The following is a 22,437-nucleotide window of genomic DNA, read 5'->3' as shown; positions in this document are numbered from 1 at the left end:
TCAGTAGTCATCGCAGTGAAATAGATGCTTGTGTAACAAACACAAAGCCGGACTTTGTGGCAGTCTTCTAAACCCTTTCTCCTCTGAATTGCCAAGTTTTCAGTCTCCTGGTTGTCATAAAATCAGTGGATCTCCAGGCTCGGGAGCTTTCCAAGGCTGATGAGGCAGGAATGAGGGTTTCACTGCCAAAAGTTTTTGGTGCTGTCTTTGCCACATCACAGTTTAAATTCACTGTTATTTTGCAAGGTTATTAAATAAAGCCGTTTACTGTGGATGACTCTGTAAGGGATCTGTTGTGTTTTGGTTGGGTTTATGTGCTTCTGGTAGGGTCTTTAGCTGCATTTCTTCCCACTGAAAATCTTAATGTGTAATATGAAACAAGTTTTGTTCACCTAGATGTGTGCTGGCCACCCTCAAATTCCCCTGAAGGATATAACACTGAAAGAGTAAAATGAAAAGAGCTCCACAGCAAAAAAAAAAAAAAAATTCCACAAATTTATTAATGGCTTGTCCTGCCAGAGGCTGACAACGTCCTCCCTGCTCAGCCAGGGATGTAAATACAGCAGTGTTCCTGTGTATTGGCCTGGACATTATGAAATGTCACTTGTCTCCAGCCACTGTTTGTGCCTTGCAGGCAGGAGCTCTACCACTGGGTGGGGAGATGGCCAAGGGGACACCCAAGTGAGAGGGAGCACCAAATTGCTGCAGGACAAGGAAATTTTTGGGCATCTATCTTGCTTCTTGTACATCTCAGACACCATCCTTGGGAGGCTGGAGTTCCTATTAGAAAACAAATTGAAACAACCCCCAGAAATGCTGCGTTGCTATCCAAACAAAATACTTTTCTTTGCAAAATCTTGATGAAATCTACACATTCCCCTGGAAAGATTTTATTTCAGCTCAGTTTAATTTTCCAAATTAAAAATAAGAAAGTAAAACCCACTAGGAAATACTAAGGTATTTTAAACAGCTGCAGCAATTGCCACATTTAGGGAAGATTTGGTTCCCTTTAGCCATATAGACCTTAGGTCTCTAATCCTTCCAGCCCAGGTCCCTCTGTGTTCAGTGGAGAGAAGGAGAGATCTCCCCAGAGAGACATTTAGCCCATCTTTGGGGAAAAATTCCCCATGGGTGCCTTGTCTTTGCTACCAGGAGAGCTTGAGATGAATCCTGCCTGGGATGTCCTTCATGCTCATGAGGAACAGGAACCCAAGGGGGGGTTGTAGACGCTCTCTCAACTCTGATACATAGTCAAGATACCCTCAGAGAGGAGGATGCTGTTTTATGGGATTGTTTTCTTGGCCTAGGTCAGGGTAGTAGGAATGGATTGAGAAATGGGACCTACCTGGTGTGTAAAAGTGGAAGTCCTGGAGTGGGCTGGAGGACAAACCTCCTCTTGAACAAAGAAGTTGCTTGCACTCACAACAAAGACAAGAAAGAAGTGGATGTCCCAACCCAGACAGCGAAGAAACAGTCAAGAAGACCAGGAGAGAACAAGGAAACACAGGGATAAGCCTGGAAATTGGGGTTTGCAGAGGCGGGCAGCAGCGAGCCCTTGGACACCCCTTCTCGAGCCCCTCGTTCCTGCAGTGGCATCTACAGCCTGTGTCCTCCACCCAGCAGAAAGGAGCCCCCACACTCAGCGAGGGCTGGGTTGTCCATCCGCCCTGGTCTCTCTTCCCTGAAAACAGCCAGATCGGCCTTCAGAAGTCTCCTTGTGATTGTTCAGTATGGAATAATCCGCCCCAAACCTTGTTAGTCAGCGGCTTTTATAAGCACAAAAACACGAGCACTTTGATTTTTCCCTACCTTTGTCCTGGTGGCTGTGGCTGTGGGTGTCCCTCTTTCATTAAAGATGCTTAACCTCCCCCGTGCTTTGATTCTTGCTGTATTTTATCGCTACAATACTTTGCAGCAAGCAGTTCTGCAGATTAATTAAGGCTTGAGTTACTGATTTATTTTTTTTTTTTTAAGCAATGCAAATAATTGTCTGTTGCTTTAGATTTGCATGATGTGAAAGGGGAGACGAAAACCCGGGTCAATCTTCTTTGTGCCAGCCAGCCTTTTGTTCACTCCCCCGATGCTCCCTTCTGAAGTGCAATCCTAATCTTTACCGACTTGCTTTCTCTAAAAAAAAACCCTCTGATCATTTTTGTCCCCCCTCACCAGATCTTTTTGTTACGCAGCTTAACGCTCAAGCAAGAAAGCCTTCGCAGCCGTCTCAACATTTAAATTTCTTTTCTCTGTTTATGAGTCTTAAAAAATGCTTTTAATAATTTCCACATTAGAAATCTCCTAATGTCCAGAAAGCTGACAGGTCATTTTGTGTTGAGAACAACAAACTCTCAGTGCGTAAGACAACGCAGCTAAGCACTAAATTAGAGAGGAAATGGTGAAGACTACAACTGGTGCTTCTCAACCCAACTTCTCCTGTGCAGAAACCTCCAACCTCCCCATAAACAGTCATGCAGCTCTTGAAATCAATGCAATTTAATATCATGGCAGGGATTTTTTTCCCCACTATTTGGAGATTTATCTCGTAGGAGGCATGGTTCAGAGCCCTCAACTTGTTCGTGTGCAGCCGGGAGGAAAGATGTTTGCGTGGACGTGGCTCAGGCCAGTGGCTCAGGAGCTGGGGATGCACTAGCACCAGTTAGTGAAGAAAAAGCTGGTGTGATTCTGTGAGTGAGGACAGCACCTATCAACATTATCCTTAGAGGCAGAGCAAAGGCTACAGAGGCAATCCTGGCTCGGACATTTCTTAAATTTAGAGGCTTTTTCAAGCTACTTGCAACTCCCTGCCAGTTTTTCTTGATTGATGTTCTTTAAGATCCTGATTCTGCCGCAGGCAAGATGCCACATTAACAACTCTGGGAAGCAGGCGCAGGCTCAGGACCTCCCAGCATTGCACCCACCGTCAGTGGTCACTTCTCTAGAGGAAACAGGCTTCAGGGAGAAGTATGAAGAATGTTTGAGAGACAACTAATGCAAAATAAGGTCCATAAAATATTCCGGCCGTGGGTACATGCGACAGAGCAGGCAGTGTCCTCAACTGTGTTAAATGGAACTGAGTTAAAGTAATACTGTGGTTCAGTGGCTGAGTTAAAAACCAGTCATCTGTATCGGTACAGAGAGCGTTTATTCAAATTGAATCAGTTGCTGTCACACAGGAGGCTGGAAATAACCCCACTGCGGAGAAGAACGTGCTGCTGAGGTTCATGCCGTCCATCAAACACACTGGGAATCAGAGGGGATCAGCTTTATTTTTAAAATCTTTGATTCTGAAACAGCAGACTAATTCTAAATGTATTTTTAAGGCATTTTAGATGTTGAGCCTTTAGCTGCTTTGCTGCAGAAAGAGATGCTGTATGTTCCCCGCAGAATTGCTGCTCTCAAAAGCATCCCATCCACTGACAAGGTTCTTCTGTTTCAAGCCTGCTGGGTTGGGAGGGGGGTGGTACCTGCTGGCAGAAATCCTTCAGAATCACTAAAAAAGCAATCATAAACAGTTTCATCTGCTTGGATATCTGTTTCTCCTTATGTGGGTTAACCAGGCAAATGTCCCCCTTAATACTACTTGGAATAGAGGTTGGAAAGGGTGGGAAGAGCATCCTTTGCTTGTGACTTCTAAATCTGTGGGTTGTATCTGAAAGAAACTGTTTTGTACAAGCTTGGTCACCCTCTCTGGTCCACCCTGAAGGTGCTCCTCAGACAAGCTATCTCTGATTAGGTGGCTCTTGCCCCAAATCTTGACAGTTTTTCTTGGCTTCCATGCAAAATCTTATCAAGAGATCAACCACCGAGCGAAGATGAAGCCTACCCTCTGCTCCTGCCCTTGGTGTGGTTCACCCCAAGTGAAGTGCATCGGAGGTGGTTAATTTTCAAAGTCTAGTTTTCAAATACCTTCTACTTAAATGCCATCTCTTTTGTCCTTGATGTCCTGCAAACGCGCTACAGTCCCTGATGCCACGCTCATGCTCTTCTGTTGGCCTCATGGTTCCCAAGACCCTGGGATCCACATGGAAAATTAAATTATTTAGCGCCTCAAACTTTGTAATTGCCTCAATCAGAGAAGCGTAAGGAGACATGGAGAGGAGCACAGAGAAGTCTAGAGTCCCCTTGGTCCATGCAGGTCCAGCAGCAGTGAGGAAAGGCAAATTGTAACTGGAACCAGTCTTGATTCCTCCCTCTCTCAGTGTCAGGTACCTGGTGAATATTTGCTGATGTTTGAGCACCAAAAGGATGATAAATTCTTCACCAGTTTATTTCACACCAACCCTTCCCAAGGCATAGGTAACAGCCTGCCACAGCACTGCTTGCAAAGCTCAGCCGAAGGAGCCTTCGTCAAGCAAGGGAATGAATTTCTGTCTATCCCAGTTCCTTGAAACAACACAAGTTTCTGCCTTGTGTGATTTCTCTGTTGTGTTTTTCCACAGTTGTTAGAAGGAGAGACACAAGGCAGGCTACAGGATCACTGCAAAACACCGACATTGCAAACTCTGATGCTTGCAATAAGCCTGGTTATTTAGGACAGTGTTATTTAAAAAAATTCCTTTCAAGTATGTAAAAATGAGCGCCTAAAATCACTCTACTGCAGAGACACGAGGCACGCCAATTTAAAAAAAAAAAATAATGTATGTCTTCATTAAGCCTGGTGCATGTTCCCTCCCAGGCATTCTGTCTTCCTGAGATGGTTGTTTTGTTTTAGCTTCCTTCATTAAAGCATGCCTTTTTATTTTCCTGGAAGTAGGGCACACACTTTTCGCATGGAGGCTGGCTTATGCTTTAACTGCATTTATTAATAATGCAGGGGAGAATAATGCGTTGTATCCATTACTTCAGTGCCCCTACAGATATTTCTAAAATCAGCCTCAGAATTTAGGGGTCTCTGTGGGGATGTTGTGGGACAGGACAGGGGCTCTGATCCCCCATTCCTGCTTCTGGGGCCTCCCTGGAGAAACATTGCTCTGCAGAGGGAAAGCATAGGCATCGTCTTTCCCCACATAAGTGCTCTGAACCATCCTCCATAGGTGCCCAACGACTATTTAGGGACATCAGTGGGTCCCCTAAGCTGGGTATCTCGGGGTGAATATCCTGTAGAGCCTTGCAAGGCTTTCTAAGAGCAAATGCTCCCACCATTTTGAGGCACTCGGGCACACAGCAATGGGACTGCCTGGGGAATTAAGCTAATTGCAAACTTTGTACGAGGCTCAAGGCCATATCCATCACAAATAAGTTTGGCAGAGGGAAGTAAGAAATATATATACCATATATACTGTATCATCTGCTTCGTCCTTTTGTTGCAATTCTGTACCCCAGTTAATTCACGGAATTTTCTCAGGCACATCTGATTCATATTTTTCTCTTTTCCACTCAGGATATGTCCTGAACATTACCATGTTGGCTAGAGGTCCTCTCAGGGAGACAGACCAGTCCCAGCGCTGCAGAGACCCATGCTCAGTTCCCACTACTAGATTTGCCAGAGATCCAACAGATAACAAAGAAAAGCTCTTTATTTTTCAATGAATGGCGTAGGCAAGAGACTAAACGAAATCCAGAAGACACTGGTGGGAGATAAACCTTAAATGATATTAGATAGTCATGCCTGGATTGTAACCTCTGTGAATGGTAGCCCTTGCAAAGGACCAGGAGATATTAATGTTCCTAGAAGCTTCCTTGGTTCACCTTTTGTGTGGTTTTAAGTGATGGATTCTCCAAAGATCCATGATTTAATGTAAAGAGCATGCATAGCTATGGCAAGCCCCCAGGCATCTCAGACCCAAATTACCTTGATTTCTTGGTAGGTCTGATGTGGAGAGGAGAAACCGCAGAGGAAGGATTCATATAACATCTAAATAAATTGTCTCATCAGTCTTGGAGATTAAAACCTTTGCGAAATCCAGAGGCAAAAATGAATCTGATTTTAAATAAAAGCATAAGTGAAAGACTGTTTCTGTCCCAGTGCTGGGAGTTAGCTCTCCAGTGTAATGTTCAGGAGTGCAGTGTACCATGGAAAATAAAGCAAGGCAGTTTGGAAATCCTTAATAACTCGCAAACCTTTGGGAGAGGGCACAGGCTCAGAGCAGAACGTGATCAGTGCTCGAGTGGAGGAGAAATTGCGCTCTGAATCTCTCACTTCCCACAAACCTCCTGGTTTTCTCTTGGAGAAGGTGAGGAGAGAGGAGCACGTTTCCACGTTTCCAGTAGCAGAGCTCCAACCAGCCTGATCTTGCACCCATAAACATCTCCACACGGCTGATGATTACCACACTGTCCAGGAAAGCAGCGCTGCTGGGTGTCCTCCACGCTCCCGTATTTCTGTCCCACACTAGGAGAGCGGTCTCAGGAGTTTTTGGTGGCCCAACAGCCCTGCAGCAGTGCTTCTCTGCTCTCTCTGGGCAGTGGTGTCCAACCATTAGGACCTGCACGGCGGCTGGCGTGGGCTGTGGCACCAGCGCTGATTCTTCCTCGGCCTCCTCAATCACTCATCCCCAACTTCCAGCCCTGTGGCACTCCAAATTTACAGTTTCATCTTCAGAGATGGTTAATTAAGAGTCTGAGCAGACATGGAGGGGTTTGAAACATCATTGCTCTTGCCTTTGGGCTGCAGAAAGGTTTACAAGCCCTGACCAAGTCATCAAGTCCCTTCTGTGGGGCTTAGCGCCGAGCCCCTTGGGGGTAGGGACTTGCTTGGGAGGAGTTATGAAGTGCAGCTTTAAAATGTCTTCATGTGTGACTCCCTTGGGGCCGACGGGAGGATAAGGAACCCACCACCTTCTCCTGTGGGCTGTGATGTCCCTCCCAAAGAGCTCCTCTTTTGGCTCCAAACGTCTTTGTCCAAGCTTGGCTAGTTCTGCTCTCAGAAACAGTTCCCTGCCTACAAAGTCACGCCTCCATCATACCTTTTTTGCCCAAAGGTCCTTTTTTTTTATTTTCTAGAAATCTCTTGAGTTGACATATCTGACCCAAAATCCTTTTACAGCATCTCTGGGGAAATCCTACCTGTCTGTAACACCATCTGCACAGGGAGAAGGGGACAGCAGGGACATACCTTGATCTCCAACCTTCTAGAGATCTTGGAGAATGCAGTAATTCGGTGTAGAGAGAGCATGTCAACAGTCTACCTTCTGTGATCACAAAAAATACCTTTAAAGAAGCCATAAATTGGTGATTTTCTTTGATTCCAGCAGCAGCATCGTTTTACCTCCTTTACCCTCCACAACTTCACAGCGAGGTCTAATCACTAAGCGCTTGCTGAGGATCGATCAACCCTCACTTGGTTTTCTTTCCTTAGTAGCTGGGTGTGTGAAATACGTACTGCGATACATGGAAAACCTGGAGCTTATTTCTTTTATAATGACAGCTAAAGGAGCTTGTTAAGCTGGTGAGCAGCGAGCTGTAATAACTGGCTGAGGCTTTCAAAAGATGTATGCACTCCGTTGGGAGGTGGTGGGACTTAAACCAAGGATGGTGTGGGCAACTATTTGAGATTAGTCTGGAACAAAAAGTTAGGACAGGTCCATAGTTTCAGGGGAAAAAAGAAGAAAAACAGGAAAAGACCTGTTAAGCCTTTCTCAGAGGCACCAGCTTTGGGAAGGAGCCTGGTTGTAGATGTGCTCCAGAAAGCCTTCGGTGTAACGGCGGTTCTTCTTCGATGAGCGTTGGCACTGTGTTTGGATATAGGCTAAAGGTGTAGCCAGTGCTGGTTCATCGTGCAGGGGTGCATTATGGCAGTTAGTACAAGACCTTTTTTCCGAAAATTTAAGACCCACAAAGTGACTGAATTCTGTTGGTCGCTTCTTAAATCCCACAAGATTTGGCTCTTGAGATTCTTCTGGATTATTTTACTTGGCTTCATAAATACTTTTCTGCCAACTGGGATACAGGACAACCTGCCCAAAGCCACTGCTTCTGCTGACTGTCCTTCCCAGAGTTTCTAAAGACCACCCAACGCTGTGATGGGGTGGTCACAGCAACCAGTACCTTGTCCACTGGTGGTACCTGCCATGCAAGCATCTCAAAGGGTTTTACTGTGAATAAAATGCCTTGCACACCCAGCTCAGCCTGTTTTCTGGCTGGGAAACACAAGGCCAAGGACAGCTGTTACTGGTCCCTGCGCACAGAGGTGACCAGTGGTATCTGGGGAGGGATGGTCATGTCTTCCAGACACAGATCTTCACACGGGTGGCTTAGCTCAGAAAACCAGTTGTTTGGGGTAGGTAACTGGTTTGCTGCAATGCACTGTGCAAACCATCCCTCCATGGGGAGCAGGTGGGGCGAGAGGAACCACGGTGTGAAATTCCTATGGATAGTTGTCCTTAAAAGGTCGGGGGGAAGGGAAGAGAGCAGCGAAGTGGTTCAAATGCGACAAAAATGCGGGAAGTTGTATCTTCATTGCTCTGTGTGACACCTCTTCTCTGTCTCTACTCAAGCTACACTTCTGATGAAGCAAGCCTGGCCACAGACCTCCTCCTCCTGTGCCACGGAGGGCACCTTCCACCTCCCGGTGGACACCGGGACCGAGAACAGAACTTATCAGGCTTCTTCTGCAGCATTCAGTAAATAAACCTTTTTTTCTGGGGTTTTACTTGGTTGTTTTGTGCCCACTTGCCTCCTCTCCTGTGGGTTATTTGGGGATGGGGTTCTTTGAGATCAGCCTGTTTGCAATGGATGGGATTGTTCATGTCCATGCGGGTGTCTGTGTGTCCTTCCCTGGGTGCTGAGCCCTGACACAGGTGAGGGGGCTGCAGGTCCTGAGGGTGCTCCCTGGCACCTTGGAGCAGATTCATCACCTTCTGCTGCCAGAGCTTCCCAGTGGGAGCGTTGCTCTGCTGCTTCAATTCCCTTCTGGGATGAAATTTTGCAGAGCTCTTGGGTTTTTTCTTCTGAAAATGAGGTAGCATCCCTGCTCCTTCCTGTTTGCATGTGTTGAAACCATGAAGGAGCTCAAAAAGGAGAGCATGGACCCTCCTAGTGCTTCTTCAGAGGAGGAAGTCAAGTGGAGGAGGGTGAAGGCCTCTCTTTCAGCTGAGCATTTGGTCCCCAGGAGCAACCTGAGGTTGTTTGCAGATGTATATCTGCAGTGGCGATGCTCTGTGGTTGAGCAGAACAGTATGTGTAGAAAAATGAAAGGGAGGTTATTTCCTATACCCTTAAAAGTGAGAGAATTCCAAACAAAAAAGCATGATATTCAAGGAACCCCGCTGAAATTCCCACTTTTTAACTCAAACTGTCTGAGCAGGGGGAGGAGATGCTACTTAGGGATCGCAGTCAAACAGGCTTTTCCAGGTGGAACCTTGTAATCTCATCCCTAAGAGGCCAAATAGTGCCTCCAGGAGGGGTGATAAGCTCCCTGATAAGGCTTCTGGTGCTTCCCTTGGTATGTGGGGTGTCCCCTGCCCCACTGCTCTTTGCCTGCTAAAGCCAGAGCGTGGCTAAGGTGAGGTGTGCTGCAAGCCTGAGGTGAGACCACTCCTAGGTTCAAAAATGCAAAATTAACCTTCCAAACACTCCTGGGACCTGGAGAAACTCCCAGTTGTATTTGGAGACAAAAATATAAGATATCTTAAAGTGATATTCCACAGGCTGTGTTTGCAAGGCTGGGACCTCTGAGCCCATGCACACATGTGAGCTGAAGTGTTCCTCACCATCTGGCTGCTCCAGGGTCCCTTTTTGTGCTAAATTAAATCATTTACAGAATGAAATGAGAGGAAGAAATATTGTTTCTTTTTTTGATAAAAAGAATTCTTAAAAATAAACCTATTAGAAGCCTTTGGGAGACTTTCTCTTTGGAAAGGGACGTCCCTACCATTCTTCGGGGTAGGGGCTGTATGCCTGGCATGGTGCATGCGCTTTGCATCACACCTAATTTCACGCCAGACCAGATTTGACTGAGTTGTACGTGTTTGGAAAATCTCAGCTTGTAAGTAGTAGAAACCTAGATATTATTTGGCAAAATTCCCTTGGATGTGATTTCTCCTCCCCCTTGCGTCTCCGGGTTGCTGCAGGTGAGACTCCTCCCTCGAAATCAGAGAGGACAAGAGCAGGTACTGGGGTAGGAAAGGGTTTGGAGGCAAAATTTGGCTGTGATCATCCAGTGTGGGTGATAAAGGAGATCAATAATGCAGACTGGCCTCGTTTCCAGAGAACTGTCTTGGGCACATTTAATTTAGAAATTAAATTTAATAGATAAAGCCTTGAGGTTTGATTTGCGAAGGTGCTTCAGGCTTATAGCTGTGGTTGGCATCGTCGGAGCTCTGCGGGGAGATGCCATCTCAAGCACAGGCTCTGAAAAATCAGAAGTATTTCAGGTTGGGAATCCCAGATTGGTTCTGTCCTTTGGCTCAATCTCACCTAGCCCAGGTTTTGTTCTTGGGAGAACAGCCTTCCGCAGGTGTCCTGTGGCAGGAGATGGGTGAGAGCTTACTCATGAGCATCAGCGAGGTGTCAGATCTGGATGGAGGAGAGCTAAGGAGAAGCCTGGGAGATGAGTCTTTCTGTTCCCAGGGTGAAGATTCCCCCCCCGTACAGACTGGAGCCACACACTGAACAGGGCTAAATACAAATAAAGATGCAATAGCTGCTCAGAACCTCCCCACATCTGCACCAGTAAGATGGAAAAGATGCTGAGGGCTCCACTGGGCTGTGAACCTGCAGTGAAAGACCATGGCAAGACATGCATGAACTTAAAGGCTGGGTAAGGGCTGGCCAGGTGCCTTCATCCTGGCCTTGCCTCCAGTGTGGGGACATGCCTTTGCCTTTTGGCTTTTTGTCCTTTAATGATGGGTCTTCAAAGCTTGGCTTTGCCTGAGGTATTTTGCTTTGTTGCTTAAATGCTCCAGTTGAGATCAGGGGGTCATCGACACAAAGCTTTGCGTGTGGTAGTGAGCAAGGTTATAGATTCTATGGTTATTTTGCCCCAGAGGCTCCTGTTTGCTTGTCTGGTTGGTGAGAATAGTGGTGACAGTGACAACGTGCCAGGGAGGAATTTGGCAGAGGCAATTCAAGCCTGCCATGCAGCTGCCTGTGCTGGTGCCCACACCAAGGCATCACCCCCTGGGATATCCCCATGCTCACCACTCCAAAGCTGTTCCTCCAGCCCCCTGGGTGCAGTGAAGGCAGATGGACAATAAAGCCAGGAAAAAAGGCTGGAGGAGGATGAGCCAAGCTGGAGGGTGGTGGCAGAAGCAGGACCAGACACCTGGAACCAGTCAGACTGAACTGGGTCATGCAACCACGTAGGACCTCCCGGAGCTGCTCACAGCTGCTTACTCCTGCCCTTAGAGCGGCCTCCCAGTACTGAAAGGGGCTACAGGAAAGGGGGGGAGGGACTCGTCATCAGGGGGGGAGGGATAGGACGAGGGGGAACGGGTTTAAACTGACAGAGGGGAGATTTAGATTAGATACAAGGTAGAAATTGTTCCCTGTGAGGGTGGTGAGGCCCTGGCACAGGTTGCCCAGAGAAGCTGTGGCTGCCCCCTCCCTGGAAGGGTTTAAGGCCAGGTTGGATGGGACTTTGGACAACCTGATCTGGTTGAAGATGTCCCTGCTCATTGCAGGGGGGTTGGACTAGATGACCTTTAAAGGTCCCTTCCAACCCAAACCATTCTGTGTTTCTGTGGTGCATCCACAGCTTCTCTGGGCAACCTGTGCCAGTGTCTCACCACCCTCATCATAAAATATTTCTTACTTATGTCCAACCTATAAGCTTTCTTAGAAGCTCCCTTTATCTATTAAAAGACTGCAGTAAGGTCTCCCTGGAGCCTTCTCCAGCTGAACCCCCCAACTCTCTCAGCCTGTCCTCACAGGGGGGTTCTCCAGCCCCCCCAGCATCTCCGTGGCCTCCTCTGGCCCCGCTCCAGCAGGTCCGTGTCCTTCTGCTGTTGGTGCCCCCAGAGCTGGACCCAGCACTGCAGGGGGGTCTCCCAAGAGCGGAGCAGAGGGGGAGAATCCCCCCCTCGCCCTGCTGCCCACACTGCTCTGGGTGCAGCCCAGCACACGGGTGGCTTTCTGGGCTGCCAGCACACGTTGCTGGCTCACAGGCAGTTTTCCACCCCCCAACCCCCCCAAGTCCTTCTCCTTGGGGCTGCTCTCCAGCCACTCCTCGCCCAGCCTGGATTTGTGCCTGGGATTGCCCCGACCCATGGGCAGGACCTTGCCCTTGGCCTTGTTGCACTCCATGAGGTTCACAGGATCCCCCCTCTCCAGCCTGCCCAGGTCCCTCGGGATGGATCCCTTCCCTCCAGCGTGTCACCGCACCACACAGCTCGGTGTTGGCGGGGAACTGGCTGAGGGTGCGCTCAGTCCCACCATCTATGTCATTGCTGAGGACATTAAACAGTACTGGTCCCAGTACCAGGCCTTGAGGGACGCCACTCATTACTGGTTTCCACTTGGACACTGAGCTGCCAACTGTAACTCTGGACGTGGCCATCCAGGCAATTCCTTACCCATCTGAGGAATCATGCTTGTGGTGAGCCCTTCATGTGGAAACAAGAGGAGATGGTGATACAAAATTCACCGCAGATCCTCCCCCCCTCCCTCTCGCCCTTCAGGCTATCATAGAAAAAATTATCTGTGCAATTCAGGCCACTTCTGTGTTGCAGGATCAATAAGGTTGAGATTTCTAGAGTGGCACGAGGGATTTAATCAGCAATTTTAATAGGAGCTGGAGCTTAAAGGCTCGCTACTGCTTTTAAAATCCCAGCCTGCTGCTGCGCCACGAAGGAGCAGAAGCACAGGCCATGCCAACCTCTTAATCCTAAGAAGGTGTTAGGTAGTCATAATTAGGCTTTAAAATTAGCTGTCAGACATGCTTTTCCGAGAGGAGCCTCCTTCATCTTGTGTCATTAAAACTTGATTACGCGTCATTTTTACCTGCAAATTGTTCTATTTTTTCCCAATTTATAAACATGGAAGATTACATCTGCCTGGACTATTTGTTTAATACCTTTTTTAATAATATAGCTAAATTGCCCGTGATTCAGCAATCAGGAAACCGTAGCAAGCGTTAGCATTCAAGGCGGTGAAACCAGACAGCCTTGAGCTGGTCCACATCTCCAGACGCCCATCAGAAATGAAGCGTGATGCCGACAACTGGGAGCCTCCAAGGTCTTTGTTCGGAAAAATGAGTTCAGAATAGAAAAAAATCCCTAAGATTGAAAAACAGGAGGTTGGTTGGTCTGTAGGTGATGTTGTTGGGTTCCTGGAGGACCTCGTGATGGAGGAGTCTCCACTTCTGCTGTTATGGTGAATACGGTCATTTCGAACCTGCATCTCCTCTTGCTCATTTAAAGATGCTCTCCTGCTAATGTAAGTCAGAAAAAGGATCACAGCTATTCTGCTGTTTAATTAACACATTTTCTACCAATCTGCAGTAATCAGGAGGCAGTGAGATGCTGTTTGGGAGTTCCTCCCTCCTTGTTATCTTCACACTGTTTCAGTGCTGGGCGGATGATATGGGATATTAGCAGACTTGAAATCTTAGCCTTCATTAATTACTGCCCTGAACACTGGTTGAGTAAATTAGTTCATTATATTTGAGTGTTTAGACATCTTATCACTAGGCTGAGCCTTGACTTCTCCTCTCCATCCTACACAGTCTTCAGGGCCCGTTTGCTCCAAGGCTGATTTCTCCCAGCCCTCCTGCAAGGCTGGCTATCATTTCTCACCATCCATCCCAGCCCACTTGCTTTACCTTGCTCATGCGAGCAGATTTTTTATAATTTCCATTTTTTTAACCATTCATCAAGCTGTGACCAACACCTTGATGCCTTCACAGCACCCTTGATTCAGTCTGGGACATCCCATGGCAGCAGCTCAGCTTCTAGTATACCCTAAAAAAACCCCCTTAAAGAACAACTTTAAGTATTCTTGAGGATTTTTCCCCAATTTAGCGCTTCAGTAATAATGTTTCAGGGGCAGCTTCATGGAGCCTTCCTTGGAAATGCCTCTAAAGGTTGAGAATTCAGGTGCCGCGTATCCTTGGTGTAGGGGAAGGTCTCACCTCCTTTAGATGCTGTGCTTGCCATGAGGTCTTCTCTGCCAGGTGACAAGAACTGGATTACACAGTGTTATCACGGACCTGCTTAAAGCCACCTCTTTCTTTTTGGAGAGCGAAATTGGTGGAGGGTATGGGGGTCAATGCTGTGTTCATCACAAGTCAACAGATAGGAAGGTACCTTGAAAGGAAGCAGAAGAACGGAAATCCTTACGGGGTGTCCTCACTCCAGGGAAAGCCTTTAAAAAAAAGACCAATATGATCAGACTTGCATTACAGGGTCTTGAGCTGGTACTTCTGGGTTTTCTTGGAAGGAAAATCTAGTTTTATAAGCACCAGATAGCTCAGAACTTAATGCAAATAGCAGCAAAAACCCGAAGTGACACCCACAGCCAGCAGGTCAGCTGGTGTCACATTATCCTTTAGGTTATTTTTTGTTAGGTTAGGTTTAGGTTATTTTGTTAGGTTAGGTTTAGGTTATTTTTTGTTAGGTTAGGCTTATTTTTTGGGACAAATTTCCATGTTTTGGAAAGGATCCTTCATTTTAGTTCATTCCCCATATACTCAGCATCTCTCTTGAATGCTGCAAGATAATTTAAGGTTTCTTTAGACCTTCGATAAAGTTTAAATCTGGGACTTGGATGCTCCAGCTAAATAGCCTGATGATGGGGAAGTCTGGGGGATGCTGAAGTCCATTTTTTTTTATTTACATCCAGACAGAAGAAAGGCAAAAATTGCAATCTGCCGTATCAGGATGATGAATATTGTGAGGGATGTTTCCCTGGCTGCTGGTGCCTGCCTAACCACTGCCCTCCCAAGCCCCCGCTGCTCCTCCCGGCTTGGCAGCAGCCTGCTGTGCCTGTTTACCGAGCACAGCAAATGGCTTTTCTTAATGGCAATAAAGCAAATTTGCTGCTTTGGTCGTTAAGGCAACTAGCCTGAGGGGAGCGGGACAGGTGTAAAGGTGCTGGAGCATCACTTGGGGTTGCCTCTCCCACCTGCAAGGTGAGCTGATGGTCACAGCCCTCCCTTGCAGGAGAGGAAACGGCTCGGCACAATCCACCTTGATGACATACTTCACGGCATCCATCATTTTCACCTTAATATTAAGTTTTGGACCATCTGTGTTGCTGCTTTTCCAGTCATTTCTTGGGAACATAGGCAGGAGACAGCAATACTGTTCCATGAGATTAGATCCTCCAGCAATTAAATTCTGGTTTTGTCCATCACATCCTGAACAAAAAAGGTGAAAGGACAAAAATCTGGGGAGGAGAGAAGGAAAAACATTATTTTTGTCTAGTAGATGTATAGAGATGGGTAAGGAGGTGTGGGGATACTGCTGTTTTAGGTGATTTAAGTGCTGGTTGAGTCCCATCAAGTCATGCCTTGACCTCTGGGAATACTCATCGGCTCTATGGCTCAGTGTGGGCAGCGTGGGACAAGCCACTGCCAGGCTGGGTGGAGAGTTCAGCCCTGGCTGCTGTGATCAGTTAACCAGGGGCTGGATGCTGGACTCGGAGGTCTCAGCTCGGTGGGTTTCATGGGGTGTCAGTAGGTGCTGGTGTGTCTTGGTACGTCTCCTCCACGCTGAGTGATGCCCAGCTTGGGTTGCTCCTGCTGTAAATCCTCACTCTAACTTGGAATACTCTCATCTTTGCCAGGGTACACTGCGGGGACTCCTTACAAGGTCCCACCGACCCAGAGTAACAACGCACCTCCTCCCTACTCGCCGTCTCCGAATCCGTACCAAACCGCTATGTACCCCATCAGAAGTGCCTATCCACAGCAGAACCTGTACACCCAGGTAGGTGCCTCGCCAGCCGCCGCGGCAGCTCAGCGCCTCACTCCACGGTGCGCAAATACAGCCCGAGGTTCCTGCAGGGCTTTGTCCTTGGCTCTCAGGGCTCAACACCCATGTCCTCGTGGGATGGAGGTGCTCATGATGGGTCTCCGGGATGCTGGGGTCTCTCTCCTGCCTCTCTGTTGGATCTGGAGCACCTGTCTTATGAGGAGCGGCTGAGGGAACTGGGGGGGTTTAGTCTGGAGAAGAGGAGGCTGAGGGGAGACCTCATGGCCCTCTCCAACTCCCTGAAAGGAGGGTGCAGAGAGATGGGGATGAGTCTCTTGAGCCAAGGAACCAGCGGCAGGCCAAGAGGGAATGGCCTCAAGCTGCACCAGGGCAGGGTCAGACTGGCTCTTAGGAAGTATTTCTTTGCAGAAGGGGTTGTTGGGCGTTGGAATGGGCTGCCCAGGGCAGGGGGGGAGTCCCCATCCCTGGAGGGGTTGAAGAGTCGGGCTGACCCAGCGCTGAGGGATCTGGTGGAGTTGAGAATGGTCAGTGTAAGGTTAATGGTTGGACTGGAGGAGCTTCAAGGGCTTTTCCAACTGAGATGATTCTGTGATTCTGTGATCTTCTGGATGAGACACGGTCTTGCGTGGTTGTCGGTGCACAGCAGAGACAACACTCTGGCATCCCTGTGGCTTGGGCAGGTTGGGAATCAGGTCCCTTCCCCCAGAATCACATACCCAACTGCCAGGGTTTGCTGGCTGCAGGATGGTCCCTGCACCCACCTCTCCTCAGCCTCCCCAGCTCTCAATGCTGCTCATCCCCAAGGCTACTGATGAGTCTGGGTCACCACAAGGTCCACTTGGTGGTGGCTGTTGGCATCTCACATGACTTGCATAGCTCTCCTGCCACCTCCCGTGGAAAAGCTCCTGTGTCACCTTCACCAGCACAAGCTCCCTCAGGCGTGACCCAGATTCATGCCTCATGGAGGAGTTCCTCCCTGAGCACCTGGCTGGCTTTCCAGTACCATCTTCTCTTCTCCTGCGTTGCCACCGCCTCCAGCTCTGTGCTGGGGCCAAGATCCTCCACAGGGATGCAATTTAGGGCAGATGTCCTCCGAAAATCACCTTGATGCCTTTTCTCACTGAAGATCACGAGCTCCTTGGAGCACTCTGTCCTTATGGCTTCCCTAGCTTTCCTCCTCCTCTTTAATGTCAAATAACCAACTTTTCCAGCAGCTACAACCTCATGGAGTGGTTTCTCCATGCCTTGCTGAGACCGGAGCATCTCCTCTTGCCAATTTTGTCTCCTGCCACCTCTCCTTCCATTAACTGAGCGTTGCATAAACACTGGGGACCAAACCCATCCCTGTCTGCCAGTTCCTCTCCGATCCCAGCTGCAGCAGGAGGTTGGCATCTGCCAGCAGTGCCCACCAGCAAGCCCGAGATGGAGCAGGGCTTGAAGATGCCATTTCCTCATCTCTGCTTCCCAGGGACCGACAAATAAGGTCTTTGGCAGCCTGGAAGGGAACAACATCGAGAAGGAGATGCATTGGTAGATCCTTTCAGCACGTTGTGCTTGCAGCACTCACCGCCTGGGATGTTCCTTCTCCATAGTTGATTTCTCAGTCACATTTTCTTCATGGGGCCTAATTTATCTTAGCACGTCCTTCTTGCTCCCTGAGGAAATGCCTTTCAGCATCTGCAATTTGTCCTATCAACCTTTGTAACCCCTGAAAGAAAGAAGTAATTTAATAGTTCACCTGCATCTCTTTCCCTTAATCCATACCTTTAGAGAATCTCTAATGGCTTTCACTACCACATGATAAAATCTCACTTCGTTGTTTTAAACCCTCTAATCTTTCCAACTGTCCCTGGTTTGCAGGTAGCAGTGGTGTCCCTGCCTGTCCCAGGGACGGCAGTTCTCTCCCTTGCGCTGCTCACATTTCAGGCCCTTCATTCTTTTGGATGTGGAGCTTTTTCTGTTGGCTTCTTTCTTTTATTCCCAACCATCCTTCCCCCTTTGTTTCAAAACCCCGCAGGTCTCGGCAGCCTGGATTTCAGAGCCCCTCTGTCTCCTGTCAGAAACCCAAGAAGACAACACACATCCCAGACCCGAGCAAGCACCTTGGGATCAGCCAAGGACCAGGGCTTCTCCTTTTCTTCCATCTCTTGTTCATTTTCTACACCAGCAGCCAAAGTTTTGGGTCCCATTTCATCCCACCAAACGGAAGCAGCATGGTTTGTCCCTGACAAACTGACTCTCCGAGCTGTGATGCTGATCGCCCTCCCAGTCCCGTTGCCTTCATCCATCCTGGGGACCATGCCCCATGTCCACAGGTTCAGCTTCATCCTTGCTTGCCCAGGTCTCCAAGCACAGCACCTTGCTCGTGGGAAGGCCCAGCCCTTTGGCAGCTCTTGAGTGACGTCCAATCATACAACACATGTGGGACAACCAGGTAATCAGGCCCAGTCAGCATGGGTTTATGAAAGGCAGGTCCTGCCTGACAAACCTGATCTCCTTCTACGACAGGGCGACCTGCTTATTGGATGAGGGAAAGGCTGTGGATGTTGTTTACCTTGACTTTAGTAAGGCCTTTGACACCATTTCCCACAGCATTCTCCTGGCGAAACTGGCTGCTCGAGACTTGGATGGGCACACTCTTCACTGGGTAAAAAACTGGCTGGATGGCCGGGCCCAAAGAGTTGTGGTGAACGGAGTTAAATCCGGTTGGCGGCCGGTCACGAGTGGTGTCCCCCAGGGCTGAGTTTTGGGGCCACTCCTCTTTAACATCTTTATTGATGACCTAGACGAGGGGATCGAGTGCACCCTCAGTGAGTTTGCAGATGACACCCAGTTGGGTGGGAGTGTTGATGTGCTCGAGGGTAGGGAGGCTCTGCAGAGAGATCTGGCCAGGCTGGAGCGATGGGCTGAGGCCAACTGGGGGAGTTTCACTAAGGCCAAATGCCGGGTGCTGCACTTGGGCCACAACAACCCCCAGCAGCGCTACAGGCTTGGGGAGGAGTGGCTGGAGAGCTGCCAGTCAGAGAGGGACCTGGGGGGGATTGATTGATAATGAGCCAGCAGTGTGCCCAGGTGGCCAAGAAGGCCAATGGCATCCTGGCTTGTATCAGCACTAGCGTGGCCAGCAGGGACAGGGAAGGGATCTTACCCCTGTGCTCGGCACTGGTGAGGCCGCCCCTCGATTCCTGGGTTCAGTTTTGGGCCCCTCACTCCAAAAAGGCCATTGAATGACTCGAGCGTGTCCAGAGAAGGGCAACGGAGCTGGTGCAGGGTCTGGAGCACAGGTGTGATGGGGAGCGGCTGAGGGAACTGGGGGGGTTTAGTGTGGAGAAGAGGACGCTGAGGGGAGACCTCCTGGCCCTCTCCAACTCCCTGAAAGGAGGGTGCAGAGAGATGGGGATGAGTCTCTTGAGCCAAGGAACCAGCGGCAGGCCAAGAGGGAATGGCCTCAAGCTGCGCCAGGGCAGGGTCAGACTGGCTCTTCGGAAGGATTTCTTTGCAGAAGGGGTTGTTGGGCGTTGGAATGGGCTGCCCAGGGCAGGGGGGGAGTCCCCATCCCTGGAGGGGTTGAAGAGTCGGGCTGACCCAGCGCTGAGGGATCTGGTGGAGTTGGGAACGGTCAGGGTGAGGTTCATGGTTGGACTGGAGGAGCTTCAAGGGCTTTTCCAACCTGGATGATTCTGGGATTCTGTGTTGTCCCATGGGCAGCTTTTTATACCAGCAGCTATGCGTCGCTTCTGCTTGTCTTAATATTGCTTCTGCCACACATCTGGAGTAGCTGAGGGCTTGAAGTCTCAAAGGGAAGGACTGTGGCAGGGGGGCTTACAATACAGGCTGTATTTGGGAACCTCCTGTGTCCCACCTGGTACAGAGGGTGGGTGCAGGACCGGCCCCGAGAGCATCACTGCTCACTCCATAGCAGGATCGACTCCTTGCCGACAGCACGGTCTGTGTCACCGCTGCACACAGAGCTGGTGATCGCCTCTAAATAAAATACTGGGCTTCAAGTCACTGCTTTAGCTTGTGCTTTCAATCAAATGACAAAGACGGTGATGTTTTCTTTGCCTTCTCAAACAGGGAGCTTATTATACCCAGCCAGTGTACGCGGCACAGCCTCACGTTATCCATCACACCACCGTGGTTCAGCCCAACAGCATCCCATCGGCCATCTATCCGGCCCCGGTCGCTGCGCCCAGGACCAACGGTGTGGCCATGGGCATGGTCGCTGGGACCACCATGGCAATGTCAGCAGGTAAGAAGGAAAATCTATGTTCTGAGCCATAGTTTCATCACTTGGATGGGACGTTTCCAAACAACCTGTGCAGAGTTGTCCTGGATGAAAAACTCTCTGTGCATCCGAGGTGCTGCCGGCAGCTTTGCGGGGTGTTATCTGGCACGTGGCTGCAGAAGGGCCTTGCACACAGCTAATTGCAGCTTCATCTGCTAGTTTTGCTTGCTGGTTACAGCTCTTTTGCAGGAAAAAAATCAATTAATTAGCTCCTGATACTGATCTAACTCAGTTTTTAGGTTAGCAGAGGATACCTTTTGCTTGGCTCGCTCTAGAGGGATGCATCCTTATATATATTATTTTTTCCTCTGTCTGTTCTAGAAGTAGAGGGATAACCGGGTTTGTCCATCTTCAAATACTGTTGTATTTCTATCGTCAAGCTCCTTTTTTAGGATACTTACGGTCTTGCTTTTGTTTGAAGAAAAGAACATTAACCTTGGTTTATGTATCCCAAATCCTCTGCATTTTATGTGTGGGATTGCTTCAAACTGCAATTAATTGATAGCACATTAAGTAAGGATATGGGCTGGTTTTATTTTTTCCAAAGCCTCTATTTCTCTCATTAACAATTCTTAGGATTGTGTATTGAATTATGCCAAGAAATGGATCATTCATCCTTTTGCATCTGCATTAGCTGTGAAAAAAGGCTTTGTTATAGGACACAATCCCTGGTGCAAGCAGAGATATTGCAGCTTGAGTATGACAAGAACCACTCTGAGAGATTTACTGTTGCTTATACTGAGAAGTGGATAGATGTAATTAATGCACGTAGCATGTCTTAAAATGTCATTAGTAGCATTTGTAGAGAGATACCCAGAAGCTGAGAAGTTGTTTCAAGCACCCAGTTACTCCCAGAACAGAGTAGTTTGGGGCTGTATTCTCCCTCCCTGTGGCTGCTGAAGGCACCGTGCAAATTCTCGCCTAAAATCCCTCTGCCCATCGGCTGCAGACTCAAAGAAGAGAGGCTGCACTGGACAGTCCCTCTGCTTCTGCTGCATCCCAAAACTTGGCTCTGTGGGTTTAAGCAAAAAAGCTCCACTGCCCGTGGGAGATGAGTAGCAAAGCTCACTAATTTTCCCTGGAAGGTCTGGGTTTTTTCTCACCTACTTTTGCAACCCTCACCCCTTCCAGTTGGGTCCTCAGATGTTTCAGCTCGCTGCAGTGATCTGCAGTTGCAGTTTAGCCCGGTGCCTTCAGCAGGTGGAAGATGTCAGCAGGTTAGTGGCTAGCTCTGCTGCTGGTCTTTTGGGACAAGGAAAATTGGAAAAAGATGAGTTTAAGGGCCGAAAGTAGTGTGGAAAATACGCTGGAGCTTCAGGTGGGTTTATTCTGTTCATGGTGCTGGGTGATACCAACCCCACGAGTCAAACGCCTTCGATTCAGGTCTCACAGGCAGAATAATATTTGGGAGAATTGAAGAAGAAAGAAAAGGCAGCTGATGCTGTGCCTGCCCCTTGGATGGGGTCTGCAGCACCGCACCCTCAGGGTACCACTCCCCTGATCGAGCTCTCCTCCTTGCTAAGTGTTTCTCCATGCCGTTGCAGGAACCTTGTTGACCACCCCACAACACACCGCCATCGGAGCACATCCAGTTTCCGTGCCAACGTACAGGGCTCAAGGAACCCCCACCTACAGCTACGTACCTCCACACTGGTAAACCCACTGGCCAATTCATGTGAGTGCTGCCTTCGCAGGTCTTGCTCTGCCCTTGTTGATTAATTAGCCACCGAGCACTGCCGTCGCATCTCTCCTTCCTACAACGCTGCTGGATCCCTTTGTCTGGGCGATGTTTTGACTCTGGAAGAGCCATTTAGCACTGCTCCTGGCAGGGATAGCTGCATGGCGTGCTGTCACGGGGCTATGGAGGGTGTTAGCAAAGCACGGCATACCTTGACCTTCCCTCTTGCTGCTCGGTGCGTGCAAGGCTTTGCCTTGAGTGACCTCAGTGGCATCAAGCTGCTCTGAGTGTGGTCAGGCGCTGCGAGGGTGGAGATTTTCATGCTTTTAGGTTTTGGATGCATCATGGTCTTTCAGAGAATCACAGAATGGTTTGGGTTGGAAGGGGCCTTAAAGATCATCCAATTCCAACCCCCCTGCCACAGGCAGGGCCACCTTCCACTAGCCCAGGTTGCCCAAAGCCCCGTCCAACCTGGCCTTGAACCCTTCCAGGGAGGGGGCAGCCACAGCTTCTCTGGGCAACCTGTGCCAGGGCCTCACCACCCTCACAGGGAAGAATTTCTTCCTTACATCTAATCTAAATCTCCCCTCTGTCAGTTTAAAACTGTTATCCCTCATCCTATCACTACCCTCCCTAATCAAGAGTCCCTCCCTAGCTTTCAT

General features: G+C 49.0%; 1 protein-coding gene across 6 annotated transcripts in view; it reads left to right on the top strand.

The window, feature by feature from the left end:
• The window catches only part of FAM168A (family with sequence similarity 168 member A), a 226,631-nt gene that overhangs the window by 198,180 nt on the left and 6,014 nt on the right, over positions 1–22,437 (top strand). For all 6 annotated transcript variants that reach the window (XR_012627778.1, XM_074860549.1, XM_074860545.1 and 3 more), the window contains 4 exons: positions 8,433–8,558; positions 15,661–15,803; positions 19,887–20,061; positions 21,642–21,772. Coding sequence is in view for 5 of the 6 variants with exons in the window: in XM_074860549.1 (XP_074716650.1) it covers positions 8,433–8,558; positions 15,661–15,803; positions 19,887–20,061; positions 21,642–21,754 (557 nt within the window). In the remaining variant the exon portion in view is untranslated. The remainder of the gene's footprint in view (positions 1–8,432; positions 8,559–15,660; positions 15,804–19,886; positions 20,062–21,641; positions 21,773–22,437) is intronic.

Source organism: Strix uralensis, chromosome 2, assembly GCF_047716275.1.
Source record: "Strix uralensis isolate ZFMK-TIS-50842 chromosome 2, bStrUra1, whole genome shotgun sequence".
NCBI lineage: Eukaryota > Metazoa > Chordata > Aves > Strigiformes > Strigidae > Strix > Strix uralensis.
This window is presented reverse-complemented; position numbering and strand designations above follow the sequence as displayed.